Source organism: Schistocerca gregaria, chromosome 6 (genome assembly GCF_023897955.1).
Source record: "Schistocerca gregaria isolate iqSchGreg1 chromosome 6, iqSchGreg1.2, whole genome shotgun sequence".
NCBI classification, from domain to species: Eukaryota; Metazoa; Arthropoda; class Insecta; order Orthoptera; family Acrididae; genus Schistocerca; species Schistocerca gregaria.
Window position 1 is genome coordinate 260,122,961 of NC_064925.1, and position 16,403 is coordinate 260,139,363.

General features: G+C 38.8%; 2 protein-coding genes across 2 annotated transcripts in view; one reads left to right on the forward strand and one right to left on the reverse strand.

Moving 5' to 3' along the window:
• Nucleotides 1–470: 470 nt before the first annotated feature.
• LOC126279004 (NADH dehydrogenase [ubiquinone] 1 beta subcomplex subunit 9) lies at nucleotides 471–7,876 on the reverse strand. The gene is made up of 3 exons (XM_049979332.1): nucleotides 7,782–7,876; nucleotides 7,533–7,675; nucleotides 471–811 (listed from the first exon to the last, which is right to left on the reverse strand). Exons 1-3 carry the CDS (start codon nucleotides 7,874–7,876, stop codon nucleotides 615–617), a joined length of 435 nt encoding a protein of 144 aa, XP_049835289.1. The 3' UTR covers nucleotides 471–614.
• Nucleotides 7,877–8,006: 130 nt separating this feature from the next.
• Nucleotides 8,007–16,403, forward strand: part of LOC126279003 (centrosomal protein of 89 kDa-like) — a 98,048-nt gene continuing 89,651 nt past the window's right edge. The window contains exons 1-2 of the mRNA XM_049979331.1: nucleotides 8,007–8,353; nucleotides 8,431–8,618. Coding sequence (XP_049835288.1) covers nucleotides 8,186–8,353; nucleotides 8,431–8,618 — 356 coding nt within the window. The 5' untranslated portion in view covers nucleotides 8,007–8,185. The remainder of the gene's footprint in view (nucleotides 8,354–8,430; nucleotides 8,619–16,403) is intronic.

The following is a 16,403-nucleotide window of genomic DNA, read 5'->3' on the forward strand; positions in this document are numbered from 1 at the left end:
CAAGTTACGAGGCTGTAAGGAAGTGACGTTTTGATATGGGAATGCATGACAGCTGTTGAAGTAGAGGTACTGTTGATGGTTGCTGTGCTTGATATGAACAGACTTTCTTACATAGCAACACACTGCAAGGTAATCAGTCATCAGTTGTTGGAGTTTTGCCAGACAGAGAAAGTATCCACTACAGTTCCACCAAATTATCACTGTACATGATTTTGAAAGTGATGCAAAGATGATTAGTATAGGTTACTTTTCTATTAATGTACATACTGTTGAAGAGTGAAATATCACATCTAGATTCATGGACTCAGGTTCTTAAAACATATCATAGACAAGTGCCTGTATGATTTAGTGCTGCATCAATAACTCCTGAACTCAACCATTTCTTTTATGCATTTTCTTCAATCATCAAGATGAAACCGTCAGTCTTTAGTCTATACCAATTGGTTATTTAGAATAACAATTTTAAAAGCTGAAGTGAACAATGTTTATTTACAACTTTAACAAATACACATATGGTTCATGAGACATATCTCCCAAAATATGCATCTTCAAATCCTACGTTAGTTCCTGTAACTGGCTTCACACCAGATGCTACACAGAATGCAGAATGTGTTTTAATGATGTCCCGAACTTTCTTGAGTAGGTTTGCCGTATTGCTTTTCCCACCACTCAATGAACTGCTTTTTACGTTGTTCCCTTCGTGCAAAATACTCCGGATACTGTGCTTTCTCTAGTGGGTGCCAATAATCTAAAACCCAGTCAGGTGGTTCCACTTCTCTTGCATACGCTACACCTCCTGGAGACCTCGCAACTGCAACAGAAATTAAAATATAATAAAAAAGTTCTTGCTTCTTTTTTTATATTTATTCCATGTTATTTCAGTTTTAATTTATAAATTTTTTTGTCAAATCCTCCATTGCATGATAGTGTGTCTTCTGTTGCAAATCATGAGAAGTAATTTAACAATTTTTTAGAAAAAGAAAACAAATATGTTTAGCTTTGGACCTTTTTTTAATCACAGGTCATAAAGAGTATGGATTTTAACAGCAATATTTTCACTTGTGTTGGAGGAATGCAATGAAATTTCTCCCTTAACTGTCAGAATCTTGCAACAGATAACCTACTACTACTTGCACAAATTGGAGAAATGAAAAGCAACGAATGAAACTGTTACATCATATAGTAACAGAAAAAAACATTAGCGTAGTACACTAAGGATCTTGTATCAATATGGTGTGCTTCAATATTAACATGATCATCTATTAGAAACTACACGGGGAATCATAAAACAGAAGTGACAAATGGATCTGACGATTTAAGAGGGGGGGGGGGGGGGGAAGAGTAGTTGCTGCACAGAGCTAGATGGGGTAATGTAAGATGGTTATCCTAAACTTTGCAAGTGGCTTTGAATTGAAAAGGTCAAAATTTTAAATCATATAAAATAATAAAGCCCAGATGGTGAACTGAGAATGCACACATAAATCACAATCACCATAAGTAAAATACATATTGGGGCAGGGAGAGGGACAAACTGTCATCGTCATATTGTATGTACACTGCAAACTTATGCTTATGAGCCAAAACATTATAACCACACACTTAATAATCTGTTTGTCCACATTTGGAGTGCAATATAACAGCAATTCCTCATGGCATGGTCTTAAGTTCTTGTTAGGTTTCCTAAGGCGTGTGGCACCAGAAGCTACGCACACGTCACACATTTCCCACAAGTTATGGTTTGGTGATTTGTGGACACTAAGCTGATGCCCGATAGTATCACAGATGTGTTTCATGAGGTTTCGAAGAGGCGAATTTGTTGGCCAAGTCATCAATGTGAGCTCACTAGCATGCCACTCAGACCACAGTAGCATTATTCTGGCCTTACAACACAAAGATAGCTACCCTGTTGGAAGACGCCAACACTGCCGGGGAACACACCATGCATGAAGATTTGCATGTGGTCCGCAATAATGAATAGAGAAGATATCAAGATAGTTTCATTTGGTTTGGCTCACTCACATGTAGATCGATTTTCAATTGGTGAACAAACAAATAAAACAACAATTTTATACAGAAATAGCAGAATGCTGTTGTAGTTCAAAAATATAAGACAAACACATTTGAGCTTCAATACAGACAGAGAACATGAAGAGAGGAAATGGTGAAAAGTTGACTACAGTACAGGAAAAATATAGAGGCAACTAAGTAAGAGGAATAATTCCCAAGAGATACAGAATTTGGGACCGGAGGGAGGGGGGAATTAGCACAAACAATAAGCAAACCAGGAAGATATGCCCAAGTATGGGAGAAACAGCAGAAAGAGAATAGAATAAATAACAACAACAATGAAGGAAAAGTCATTTTGCTACTTACCATAAAGAAAGAAGTCACATCAAGTTACAGACAGGCACAATTAAAAGAAACTCACATTCAGATTTTGGCCACAGCCTTTATCACTAAAACACACATACACAAACAAACACACACACACACACACACACAAACACACACACACACACACACACACACACAAACACACACACACACACACACACACACAAACACACACACACACACACACACACAAACACACACACAAACACACAAACACACAAACACAAACACAAACACACACACACACACACACACACACACACACACACACACACACACAAGCAAGCAAGCAAGCAAGCACATCTCAGGCACATACGACCGCCAACTCCAGCATTTCAGGCCGGTACATCATTCCAGCCCAAGATGCTGGAGTTGGCGTGTGTGTGTGTGTGTGTGTGTGTGTGTGTGTGTGTGTGTGTGTGTGTGTGTGTGTGTGTGTTTTACTGATGAAGGCTGCGGTTGAAAGCTTTATGTGAATGTCTTAATTGCATCTGTCTGCAACCTGACACGTCTTCTTCATGGTAAGTAGGAGCCTGTATTTTCCTACATTGCTGATTCTCCTACCGGGAGTTTCCATTGTTTGATAGAATAAACAATATGCTTACAAGGAGAATTTGGAATGTATGAAGGCAACCACAGGAGGATATGGAATTTCCTAATTAAAGGAACAGAAGATAGAGGAGCAGGAAAATGAGGAAGGGGCAGAAAATGGAGATCTGCAGGATAAAACCACAGGAAATGCCAAAAATACATTTTGTCTTCCACATATCAGAAGCTATTGATGGGTTGGAAGGACCATACACCATGAATCCCTGACAGCTGGTATTCAGTATACAAGGAAGTGTCAACAGGACTGAATAGGCAGAATATTTGAGAACAAAGTCTTGTGACAGCACTGTTGTATAAAACGTTCTTTGACTTCTTGCCACTTCAGTTCAGGGTATAACTTCAAACATTCAATGATTTCCACCACTGTCATCATCAGGAGCAACTGACCATCAAAATCGCTGCTGCGGAGGTCAACATCTACACTGATGGTGGTACCACTCTTGCCTTAGTGTAAACATTGCGATGAATATCAGTGGCTCTTCTCTAATCAGATGATACACTCTCTTAAGGACAGTCTCTGCCTTAGGATGCCTGGAATTCACAACATTTCATGTGAATGCGGCAGCAATTACATTTGTCAGTCCACCCGCACCATTTCCGACCAGAGTGCAGAACATCGACAGTACATTATAAATCATGTGCTGGAGAAATCCGCTGTTGCTGAGCACAGGCTCCCACATACTGGGACTCTATAATTATAGAGGCTGTAGAAATAAAAGTGTGCAACAAAACTTTCAACCATGATGGCAGATATAATCTTAGCAGTGCTTGGAAGCGACCCTCTTGATGCAGAGAAGAGCTATAGATATTCATCACAATGTTTACACTACAACAGGAGCGGTGGCACCACTAGTGCAGACATTGACACCATCTGTGACAACATGATTTAACTACCAACCAATCAGAAGCTGCCTTTTGGCTATACCAGACCACCACAGCAGCGATTTTGACAATCAGTTGTTCCTGATGATGGCAATGGTGGAGACCATCGAAAGCTCAAGGATTTACCCTGAATTGATGCGGCAATAAGTCCAAGAATGTTTTATACAAGACACAATATTTGTAAATTTCATACATCAACAAATACATGTGATATCAACACCATGGTGAGACATATGACAGCTATTTCTCTTTACAGTTAGATAACCACTCATTGTTTAAATACAACTCATTTACCTTTAGAGACATACCATGTTTACCACCTCCATTTTTAAAACATGAGAAAATATCACAATGTTGACTTTTACAAGAAACTGCTTGACAATTTGATGTTGTAAAACAAGCAACATTAACATGGACCCAAAACAAGTGTGAAAAGCAATAAAATATTGAATGTATTATTGTAGATGCTCACGAACAACATGGAAACATGACTAAATGCTACAGCTAACACTTGTGTTATATAGCATAATGTGTGTACCATTATTAAATCATAAGGCAAACAAAACACAGTTATCTGGAAACTTATCAGTTTAGGTCTAAAAAAAAAAAAAATTACGCACACACACACACACACACACACACACACACACACACACACACACACACACACACACACACAGACACAGACACAGACACACAGACAGGGGGAGAGGGATATTTTTTTTAAAAAAAAAGACAAACAACAAAATGTAATCTTCAATTACTCAACTAAATATAGCACTAATATAGCTGTAAAGAGCACAGTCTCCTTAAATATTACACTTAATACTTGATAAATATTATTATTTGCAGGCAAGGGAAATGTCCAATTCCGGTGGTATTGTTGGTGTAGCAGAATTCTATAATTTAAATTGCTTTAGAAAGGTGCTCTGTTTTTTTATTGTTGTATATTTAGCTTGTTCTCTCTGTAACCCCTAACTTCATACGGTTGTCTTATTAGTTTTATTTTTGTCTTGCAGCGAGACGTTATTGTGTCATTTTTATTTTTGTTCATTTGTAGTGTGTGTGTGTGTGTGTGTGTGGTGACAACATGGACGTCATTTTGTATACGCCGTAAGTAGACATTTCAGCCATATTGATGATAAGATTCAAAGCAGACCGGCGGAATCTGACGCTTCTGTAATGCCGAAATATTGTCATAGATTTATCATATTATCGCTATAAAGTTTTGTTATACATTAGGCCAGCTGTGTTAGTGTGAAGCTTAACTTATTTGGGTCAATTTTGTGCTAGTTGATTTTCACACTCTGAAGTGTTCTTGATATTTGGTATGAGGCCTACTGCAGTTTAAAATCTCCTAGTGAGTTAGGCTGAGATTTCTGGTGCACAAATAGAAACTCAACTGCAGATAACGATACCAAAAGCCAATGCCTACAACCCCAAAAAGGGAATCAGACATTTCCCTTGACCTATATAGCTCACCCACAGCTACTGATACTAAAAAACCAGCAGCAACAACTCTGAAAAGTGGAACCAAAACCAACAACTCAAAAATTCAAATAACCCATATTCAATACACCAATTAAAATACAACTGACCTACCATAAATATACCCCTCTCTCTCTCTCTCTCTCTCTCTCTCTCTCTCTCTCTCTCTCTCTCTACGCACACACACGCCGACAACCTGACATATACGTGTCAGTGGTCTAAGCTGCTGAAACTCTCGACAGTCTCATGTTGTTGCCACATATGTGACAGTTAACATTCATCAGTGAGACCGAAAATATGCAGAAACTGTATGATATACATAGTATCATCACCCATCTCAAAACATAGTGATAAGACTCGTGAACTTGACTGTCATATCCATACCTAACAGAAGAAGCAATTTAAAACAATTAAGAGTTCTTTCTGCGCAACAAACACCAAACTAATCAGAGCTAACAAAAATGCCACAAACACATAAACAAAAAAATCTTAACAACTCACTGAAAACGCTCCACAACCCATGTTATCGCACCACCTACCTAAACTCAAAACCACTTTCACACCATCACAATGAAAACTCAAATGAGCCCAGTACCCCAAGTTAAACTCATCACGTCCACATTCATCACCAGAAGGCACCATCAGATATAACAACGCAACATCTACAAATACAACTCAAAAACCATGACCTCAAACTCTGCTGCAAGAAGATAACTGGCATTTAAAGAGACAGCCTCAAGACTAGTTACTACCTGTCTGAAAAACAGCATTCAGTATCAACAGTTCTATGAAAGTTGACAGTGATTATTAAAAACCACCTGGCAAATATCTGAAATACTTCTTGGTAATTTAAATCAAAAATATATTTTCATATATCTTCTGACATAGCTACAGTTTGAGCCTTTAACACAAGCCACCCATGTCCAGATTTATAACTTAGAAGTATATTATACACATACTTAACAGTTTAGTATGAAAGCTCTCAACTGTTAGTAGTAATGCCTGCAAGAAGTGGAAATAATGTGCTATACAAATAAGTTAAATTTATACATGAAAATCTGAGACTCATTACTGCACAACCTCTTTAAACATGATCCTATGTATTATGATCACTTATATGTATGGTAACTAAAGTACAAAAGTGAAGATCAGTTTTCTATAGCCTATTTTATTTATTAGGTGTAGCAGGTACATTACAGTTCCTTTATAACGTGCATATGTTTGACTAACAAATGTAAAAAAGGGTCTATTTTATGGTGCCACAACTATATAATTAATATGTAAAATCAATTACTCCAACAGAGTGAAATTAGCAGTATTTATCTTTCCAAGTGTTTATACAAAAGTAGCAGCCTGTTCACCTTCATCAGCTATAGTAAGCTTTGCCACCAGCTAACTGACCAGTTGCCTCTAACAAAGTGCCATTGGCACGACGCATACAATGAAACCTCCAAGTGTATGTACTACTGCTTGCTAGTTGCCTGGTAACTTAGCTTGCCACAATAAGAGATTTGACAGCTGATGTATCACCATTTGTTTTACACATTAATTGTATAGCTGCGAAAACACAAAATGGACCCTTGAACATCCTGCGTAACCTTGCAAGAGATTGTCACGTATATGGTAGTGAATTTGTGACATTAACTTAACACCACAACTGATGAAGTCTGTATGGAGACGTGAATAGCTACTTTTTACATATTATCCAACGACTGATGTCTCATTTGATAATACTTGCAAATACAGGAAACAGCTCTGGTCATGCCTGAAACACGCTACTTTTTTTGGGTATAATTGCAGCAGCACACAGCTGAGACAGAATCATTTGTTTTGCATAAACGTCGCAATGCTTGTTTCACAGAAACACACATTAATACGTAGGAACAGGCAGAAGTGCAGGGGAGGGAGAGGTAACTACTGACTTCATGCACGTACATCAAGTTAACAATACACACCAGTTTCGTATTTCCAAATTGATGTGAGACCCTAAAAAAATTAGTTAAACTGAAAGTCTGTCAACTAACTTTGTACAGTAGAGTATCACAGTCCATTCCCTAATCAGTGTTGCAAATTACGATGTTTGAGAGTTACAACCTAGGAGGAAATAAAAACTATAAATATTACCTGTCAGCAACAACAAATTTTTGGATTTAACTCACATTTTTTCGGTTGGTAATGCTGTTTCATGAATAACTCTCTTTCACCTTCCTCTAGCAGCACTCTGGCTTCTCTCATATCTTTCACATTGCGATTTTCGTCAAATCGATGGCGTAGAAGAACTGCTTGGTATCGAAACGCTGGACTGAAGAGAACAATAAATAAAGGCTGGACTCTTTATACATATTATTACGACTACAAATATGAAAATTCGCCATGCAACAGTAATATCGTTATTCCGCTATACTAACCGCCTGTCGTAAAATGACTCCAAATTTCTTAGAGCTCGTTTATAAAGACTGCATACTTTTCTAGTGTGGGACACCAACTCCATTGGTATCGCCATATTCTAAAGTAATCTGGCACAAAATACCAGCCGATAGTACCGTGTATGATCGCACCACGGTCGGATAGGTTATGATCGTCAGTTGTTCCATGGGAGACTCTGGTGGTAGCATCTGTTTCAATCGTTTGTCAGTTGTTTGTTTGTTTATTTAATTCGAAATGTATGTTGTTATGGCTTACTAATACAAAACAGCGATTATGGCATTTATAGAAAGTAACATTATGGTTACCCATAAGCGAAGTATTTGAACAATAGCTAATAAGTAAATATGATTCTCGTTTTTCTACCAAATATGACTGGCTGCTGGAAATGCCACCACCAATCACTTACACTACTGTCCCCAATCTACCGCTGTTTTTAAATGATAGAAGTTCCTATGTTGTGGAAATCTTTAAGACGAAACTGAACCTGGACGAGTATTCCTCGATGCCACAATCATTGGCAGAGGACGAGGTTCCTAAACAAAGCAAACGAAAGGTAAGACAAGCGTCATCCGTGAAATGTTATTTGGCTGCACACTTTGATCTTGTGATTAAGTGTATATCCCTTCGTAGACAAAGAGAAGATGCAGCTCCGCAAACCAGACACATGAAGAAAGGAGAAATTCCAGTAGAGAAGGTAGCCCGTTTCGTGACGTGTCTCCGGGGTGCAACCGGCATCGACATCAGAAGCAGAAGGTGCATAGAGTCATGGTTCACGCAACTGCTGAAGGACCATTATCTCCCACAGCTGGATCACAGCGGTATGTTCAAACAGTTTTGAAAACCATTACTAAATTAATTTCGTTTTAGAAGCGCCCCGTGAGTTTCCAGAAGAATGTATGTTTGCAGTTGTTATTCCAAACTTACGTGCGTACTTGAAAACATCAAATTTATGTCAGTAACATACCTTTTACTTTTTAGATTGATCGTGATCTTATGTTAGAGAGAGTCCTGTTGTAAAATACTATTTGTTCTTGATTGTTTAGGACAAAGAGTACATAATCATCAACAGATTCACTGTACCTCTATATGGAATATGTAATAAAAGTCTTACAGTTTCATGGTAGATTCATTAGTTTGTCACGTGTGAACACACACAACCTCAATCAAGACATTAATTTCTATTTTGTTCTTGCATCAGAGAACAGAGAAATAATTTTCTTTGTCTTAGTGGTACTAAGTGGTGAGTACCTTAGAGAAACTCACATGGCAAGAGATGCATACAGACTGCTGATGAGGCTTAACAAAGAGTTTGCCAGTCTAGACATGTTTCAGCAGTCACAATTAGTTCCAGTAGTTGTACATTTAAGAGAGTGTGTATTTTAACTGCCTGGATCATGAGGATGGCAGGACTTTGTAGTCTAAACCTTGTCAGTTACTACCTATATACCAATTAAAAACTGATTAACCTGTTGAAACAAAATATGAAATCAGGAGATTGGTTCTTCATGAGAAAGTGTCATGAGCAATCCAAATGCCACATCTACTCCATGCCCTGTGGGACTATAACCTGTGCCTAGTCCTGATGCTGTTAGGAGCTGAACTGGTGCCTACCGGCCAGGAGTCATCTGCCAAATGACTTCTGCAGATATCAGAGTATCTACTTGGGGGCCCATGATTTGCTCCTGGACCTGACTTTCTGATGAGCTGCTGCCTGCCCTGTGCTTGTGCACTCAGCTGCTTTCTGGATTCTGCCTGTGGGTCACTGTCACAACATCCTATACCGGGGTCCTTGGTTCACCTCCGCATGCTTGATGATTCATGCAGTAAGTTGTGCATCTGCACTATATGGTTTAATTGACTTGTTACGTAGCTCACTCTTTCAGCATGTTGGTCTCCTGCCAGGACCTAATGTGCAATGCACTCCCCAAGGAGCTGACAACATAATTTCATCACTGTGGCCTAGTGTGGCAAATCTGTCCACTATCTATCACCTGAGGCCACATGCTGACCTGACCATACATCATCGTCTACGGCCAGCATGCATTGTTGCATTGTATGCCATTAATAAATGAACTATTGTTGTTCATTGTTGCTTTGTATTTAAAACAGTCAGCCCCCTGGAGTCAGATGCTGTAAGAGAAGACATGGCCCGATCCACTTTGGCTTTTCCCACTTTAGATTCAGCTCCCATTAGCCGAGTTAATCCTTTTAGGCAAGGTACAGAAGAATATACTAGCATTGATCGATAATCTGCTGCCCTACCAACCATCCTGCCTTGAAATCATGACTTGCAGTATGATAAATAAAGACTCCAGCCATCCTGACCCCATTGCAATGATGTCAGACGTGGCCACTGGATTCAAAGTACATCAAGGTGCAATGTACTGCATCGTCAGGACAGTGGGGATGAGTGCAGTAACTATTTTTGAATGTGTGTTTTTTTGCAAGTACAATAGCCAGTCACCTGGGCTGTCCTACGGGGCTTAGGTCAGATTTGTTAGGCCAGATGAGAGAACAGATTTAAGCCACTTTAAGGGATATTCAAGTTAACACTATGTTGGTTGGTGTGCATGAAGTTAAGTGCACACAGTGTAATTCATTATGTCATAGTGCACTGTGTATGGAATCAGTCCCAATAATGTGCTCTAAATGCCATGTAGGTATGGGTATTATGCTACACAGTGATGGACTGTGCACGACTCGTGATTAGGCACAAGGACTAAGTAATACTATGATACTGTTACAGTTAGATTTTTTCCCTCCAGTTTTTGTTTGTAGGATAAATGGTTTACAATGACAGAATCAAAAACCCCGGGGGGGGGGGGGGGGGTACCAGTAAGGACACAGTATAATCATTCTTGTGTCAGGTAGCTCAGTTGACAGCAGATAATACAGAGCAACGTAAGAAGTTGGATGTTGTAAGAAAGGATAGGACCTCATCCAGTTTGGCTTTTCACACCTTATATTCAACTTCTGCTAGCCTAGTTAATCTTTTTTGGCTAGACCGTGGAGGATATACCAGCATTCATCAAGAACCTGTTGTGACATGACGAACTATATTTGCCCATGGGTGATGTAGTTTGGTCGAGGAGGCTAAGCCCACACGGCCCAGGGACTGCTATAGGGAACTTGTTGGTGGGCAGCCATATATACTTACAGACATTTATTTTTACTTGGATTAACGTCCAAAGTACAACACTAAACAAAAAAACCGAAAACAAGGAATACAAATGAAACCTAGAAATCAGCTACTCATCCAAAGAACAAGCATTGCACTTCACTGGTTGGTCTCTTGTTCCCACGCAGTCCCTCCCCCCCCCCCCCTCCCCCCTTTAAAGTATGGAGCACCCGGGATGTAGGGGTACTTGAATTTGACTTGTCATCTCCCAACATTGACTGTTCTAAAACTTTAATATCTTGTTGCAGCTGCAGGATCTCATTACCGTTGATTTGTAAAAAATTACTTGCACCTTCCATGTTTAATGGATGTAATCTGAAAAAATGTTTTTGCAGCTTAAATTGGTCATATTTTCGGGGTCACCAATTAGCTATGTAGGTCAGAAATCCAACCGACATATACTTAGAGACATTTATTTTTACTTGAAACTACTGTGGGCTGTCTGTCTCGTGACCAAAAATTGGGCCCTTATATATCCTCACTATACATTGTTTGAAATTAAATTTACAGAAATTACAATTAAAACTTAGCTCATTAAATTGACTGAATACATCAAAAATTTGTTCTTTTTAAGAGTTTCTTCTACTGCAAGAGTTAGGCCGAATTATTTGTTTAAATCACAAAATTAACAAATACAGTTGTGCAAACAATACTTTTGACAAAACTTTTAATTACTTTGGAAACAATTAAGGGCTGACTTTGCTAACATGTTTTCGAATAGAGCCAAATAAATGCTTTAAGATTACTAGCATTTTGTCTTCCAGATGTTTACAATTATTACAGAATTTATATTTGTAAATAAAATAGAAAGAAACTTCCACATGGGAAAAATATATTAAAAACAAAGATTCCAAGACTTACCAAGCGGGAAAGCGCCGGCTGGTCTGCTTGTGTCTGTGTATGTGCGGATGGATATGTGTGTGTGTGCGAGTGTACACCTGTCCTTTTTTTCCCCTAAGGGAAGTCTTTCCGCTCCCGGGATTGGAATGACTCCTTACCCTCTCCCTTAAAACCCACATCCTTTCGTCTTTCCCTCTCCTTCCTGAAGAAGCAACCATCGGTTGCGAAAGCTAGTAATTCTGTGTGTGTGTTTGTGTGTTTTGTTCATGTGCCTGTCTGCCGGCGCTTTCCCGCTTGGTAAGTCTTGGAATCTTTGTTTTTAATAGAATTTATATTTTTTTATAAGTCAACAATAGATTTTAAGTTACAAAACAAATACTAATTTTACCCTATAACAAAAGATACTACCTAGGAATAAATTAGAAAATCCATTACATACACAAATAAAACTAAGCACTAAACTAGATCTGGTGTTATATTCTTTAGAACTGAGGGCCAACCTTTCTCTTTTTATGGAAATGCCGATTAGATTCACGTATGTTAATGGTAATTAGCTAAACATGAAAAAACAAATTTAAGGAGGCAGATGACAAAACAAGAGGGGAAGTAAAATTATACCAGCTTGCTTCTCACATGGTGGTCAGACTTGGTGGCACATGGGGTGCAGCAGCTGGTTACCTCTGGAGCTGAGATGATGTTGACCCAGGTTTGGGTGCCGTGCAAGGACTGGAAATCATGGTGAAGTTTGGAGGAGAGAAATGTCATATGGTAAGTCTAACATCAGGGGGATACTCGCCAGCATTCCATAAAGCGGCATGGCATCTGCCAGTAGTCGCACAGTAAGAAGAAGATTTAAAGTTGTTCTGCTGCTGCACTAAACATGCTGGAGCAGGCACAAGATATACTGTCTTAAAATATCGTGGTGTAAATGGATCGGGCACAAATACCAGAGACTGGTGACAGTAGCTGTGTCCAACAAACACAGTGAAAGTCACCCAAACATGAAGAGGCGTATAAGAAACATCCACTAGTGCAAAGGGAGTGCGTGAAAAGTGAAGTGTCACAAATACCACATGCCAACAGGTATGAGATGAGAAACAGAAAGGTGGCACAGTAGGAACAAAACAACAGAAGGAAATGAAAACATAAGCAAAAACATTGTCTACTTGGTTCAGAGCATATGCACAAGCACTGGTCAGGGGGAAGAAAAAACATGTTATCGCCAATTAAAGTATCCACTGCAGGCAGCCAAGGAAAGAAGACCCAGGTATCCAATGTATGTCAAGTTTCTTGAGTCACAATCAGTACAATAATTTCTTGTTGTGGTCGGTTCTTAACCAGTAATCAAACAAACAAAAAAAATCTCCTGAATACTCTAAATAGTTACTGCAGAAGAAGCTCAATGATATCTCAAGTAACTAAACAAAGTTCACAACTAAAGCCTTCATACACGTGTTGCCAGAATCAGAGTGCAGAAGATACTAACAAAGTCTAAGTCCAAAACTAAGTTTGGTGCAGTTGGTGACAAGAAAGAATTAACACAAATATAATATAAAGGCAGAAGGTCTCTAGAAAGAAAACAGTCTGTTGGAAAAGTTTAATATCTAATAAGTACACAAAGCACAATTTCAGGTTCCAACAGCACAGTCCCAAATTTGAATGGTAACTCCAACGTATTCCTACTGTGCAGCTGCCTGTCAGTCAGCAGACAGTTCCTGCCAAAATGGAGTGATTGGAGCTCTTGCACTGACTGACCCGACCGCATGATATGTGTCACCAAATACATTAATTTAATACACCAGAAAATAGTATTTTAAATTGCAAAACGTGTCATGGTTTGAGTAAATAATTAATACAACTGAAGTGAATCTCTCTAAATTAATTATCATGGCTCTCTGCAGATGTCCTACATACCAGATCTTGTCCAATTTAAATGTTTTGAGAACGCAGATTCAGTTCAATTTAAAGTTCTCGAAGGACAAGCCAGTATTAAAATTCCAATACAGCTTTAAAAATATAATAAAGTCCAGTGTATCACAGATGAAAACAAAGTTCAGAATTCATACAAGTCCACCTGCAGAAACACTCAAACGAAACTTAGCATTGTTGTTGAAACAGCTCCAAAGTGACTTGGTGATTGACAGAATGCAGTTGCATTTGGCACCTGTCCCAGGAAGCGCACTAGGGGTGAACTGACACTCAGAGCCCATGTACTAGCCTAAATACAGCCCTGATACCAGGGGACAGCTGATCCTCTTTCCAGTCTTGTGGCCCACCTAAGGAGAAGGTCTGTGGGATCAGCAAACTGACAGTGCTTTGGTTGCCATCTGGTAGCCTTTGGAGTGTGGCAGCTTTCTTGTGACATCTGCCTGCAGGACTGCACTCTAATGTGGGTTGCTGGCAGATGAGTAGTAGCCCCCTGATACAGCAGTGTCTCCCTAGGAGCATAGCAGCTTACGGAATTATCTTCTGTAGCAGTGCATCCAAGATAAAGGAAGTGTTTATTCCGCAATAAGAATTTTGTGTAAAGTAGATAATCATACATCTTGCAGAAGCCTTTTCAAGGATCTTGGAATCCTTACACTTACTTCCAAATACAGTTACTCCTTAGAGGTTTTCGTTTTTTTGTTAATAAAATTCAGTTTCCACTGATATGTGGTATACACAATCACAGTACAAGACACAACAAAAATTTCAGGTAGACTTCGCCTCCTTGCCCAGGGTTTAGAATATAGCTACATACTCTGATGTTAGCTTATTCAATAAGCTTATAACTAACATAAAGTAAATAGGGAATCCCTTCCCTTAATAAAAAAAGCGATTAAAAACATATCTCGTTAGGGACTCTTTCTACAAACTGTCTTGACATCTAGATCCAGGAATTTAAAAATTGTGTTAGATACATGTTACAAGTAGCAATGTTTGCTATAAAACAGTATGACAAGTAATAACTTTCAGTCGTAGATTTAAAATATGATCCTCAGCACTTCACCACAGGGCGTAAGTCCGTATTGTTCAATGGAGGTGTAAATAAAACTGTCTGCACTCAGAATTCTACTTCCTACCATGTGCACGATATGGCAACAGTGTAGAATGCAGAAGTGTCTGGAGGAATTGTTGAATTCCACTTGAGGTATTACATCCACTTGAGGTATTACAGTGCTGTATCTGCTTGTGCCCTAGTGCTAAATGTCGTGAAGTGTAGACACAATTTTGCAAGTGCAATTCTGTGTCTTTCTTTATTTTTTAAAACCTTATTTTAGCCTTTTACTAAAGGTATCAATCTGATGGAACCTTAAAGATAATTTGCATCACTTTCTAGCCCACCAGTAACTGCAAAACTTTCCACAGAAGAACCCATGGCTGTGTCAGGATCAGAACAGTTTATGCTTGAGTGTTTCCTCACCTAACAGTGGTCACTAGTAACTTGATGCCAGCCACTGTCCAACCAGGTGAACACAGTGCTGTGCATCTTGGGCACCTTTTTGCTGTAACAACGGTACGCATAAAGTTGTTCCTTATTTTAGTTTGATTTTCTGCGCAGTAACACAGTGTGTGAGAATGAGTGAGGTCGCACAGTGGTTAGCATACTGAACTTGCATTTGAGAGGATGATGATTCAAACCCGCATCTGACCATCCTGATTTATGTTTCTAGTATCTGTGTTGCAGTTAAATGTTGGGTTCTGTGTACTTGAACTGTAGGAAAGTTTTTTAAACATTATAAAATAGAATCCCAAGTGGAAAAAGGTGTAACAATTTGAGATATTTTGTTCACAAGGGGTTTAAAATAGGGGTGCAGGCAGCAGAGGCAACTCGAAACATTTTTATTGTGTGTTGGGTGAGAGCTGTTGAAGAACCATCGGAAAAGGATTTTCTTGTTTTAAGAAACTTCATACTAACGTAGCTGTGACATAGTTACAAAGGAGGTATACGACCATGTTGAAAAATGTGTGTAATCTGAAAAATGCAGGATAGGTCACTGATGGAAAAGTCAGTGAATGCAGAACAACTTTAATAATGCAGTATTATGCATTTCAGCATTTGCAATCATCAGATAACTACATATGAAATAAAAATGGGGTCCTTAACCAATGTATATGCTCAATTAAAAACATTACAGGCATTAGAAGACACATACCCTGGAACTTCAAGTAACCAACAGAAATAATAGTTACATGTTGTAGTTGTAGCAAGCATGAGAAGACTGTAAAAATTACAAAATTTGTGAACAAATTTCTAGTGCTTTCAGAAAAGCTAAGGTATAGATTGGCTTCTGTACACGAACAATACTCAATTCCATCTTATGCATTTCAGTAGACCAAAAGGCAGATAAGTTTTTGAAGTCAGGCATTTACAAAATTACATGCAGGTCATGTGATAATATATATGTGGAGCAGACTGGTTGTGATTTTAGGACTAGATTTATAGATCTTAATTATAAGATACTATTGCCCTTGGATGTAATTTAGCTAGCAAGAATTGAAAATGCAGTGCCCATTTTACACTTTGAGTTGAAAGATATAGATTGAGAGTGACTTGCACGACATGAAAACACCGTATGACTAATCCACGCAATGTGTGAAT

Coding starts and splice junctions, on each gene's coding strand:
- LOC126279004 (XM_049979332.1), bottom strand. CDS start 7,876: ATGGCGATACCAATGGAGTTGGTGTCCCACACTAGAAAAGTATGCAGT. Junction 7,676..7,781: donor GAGTCATTTTACGACAGGCG/GTTAGTATAGCG, acceptor TGTTCTCTTCAG/TCCAGCGTTTCGATACCAAG. Junction 812..7,532: donor GCATTACCAACCGAAAAAAT/GTGAGTTAAATC, acceptor TTTCTGTTGCAG/TTGCGAGGTCTCCAGGAGGT.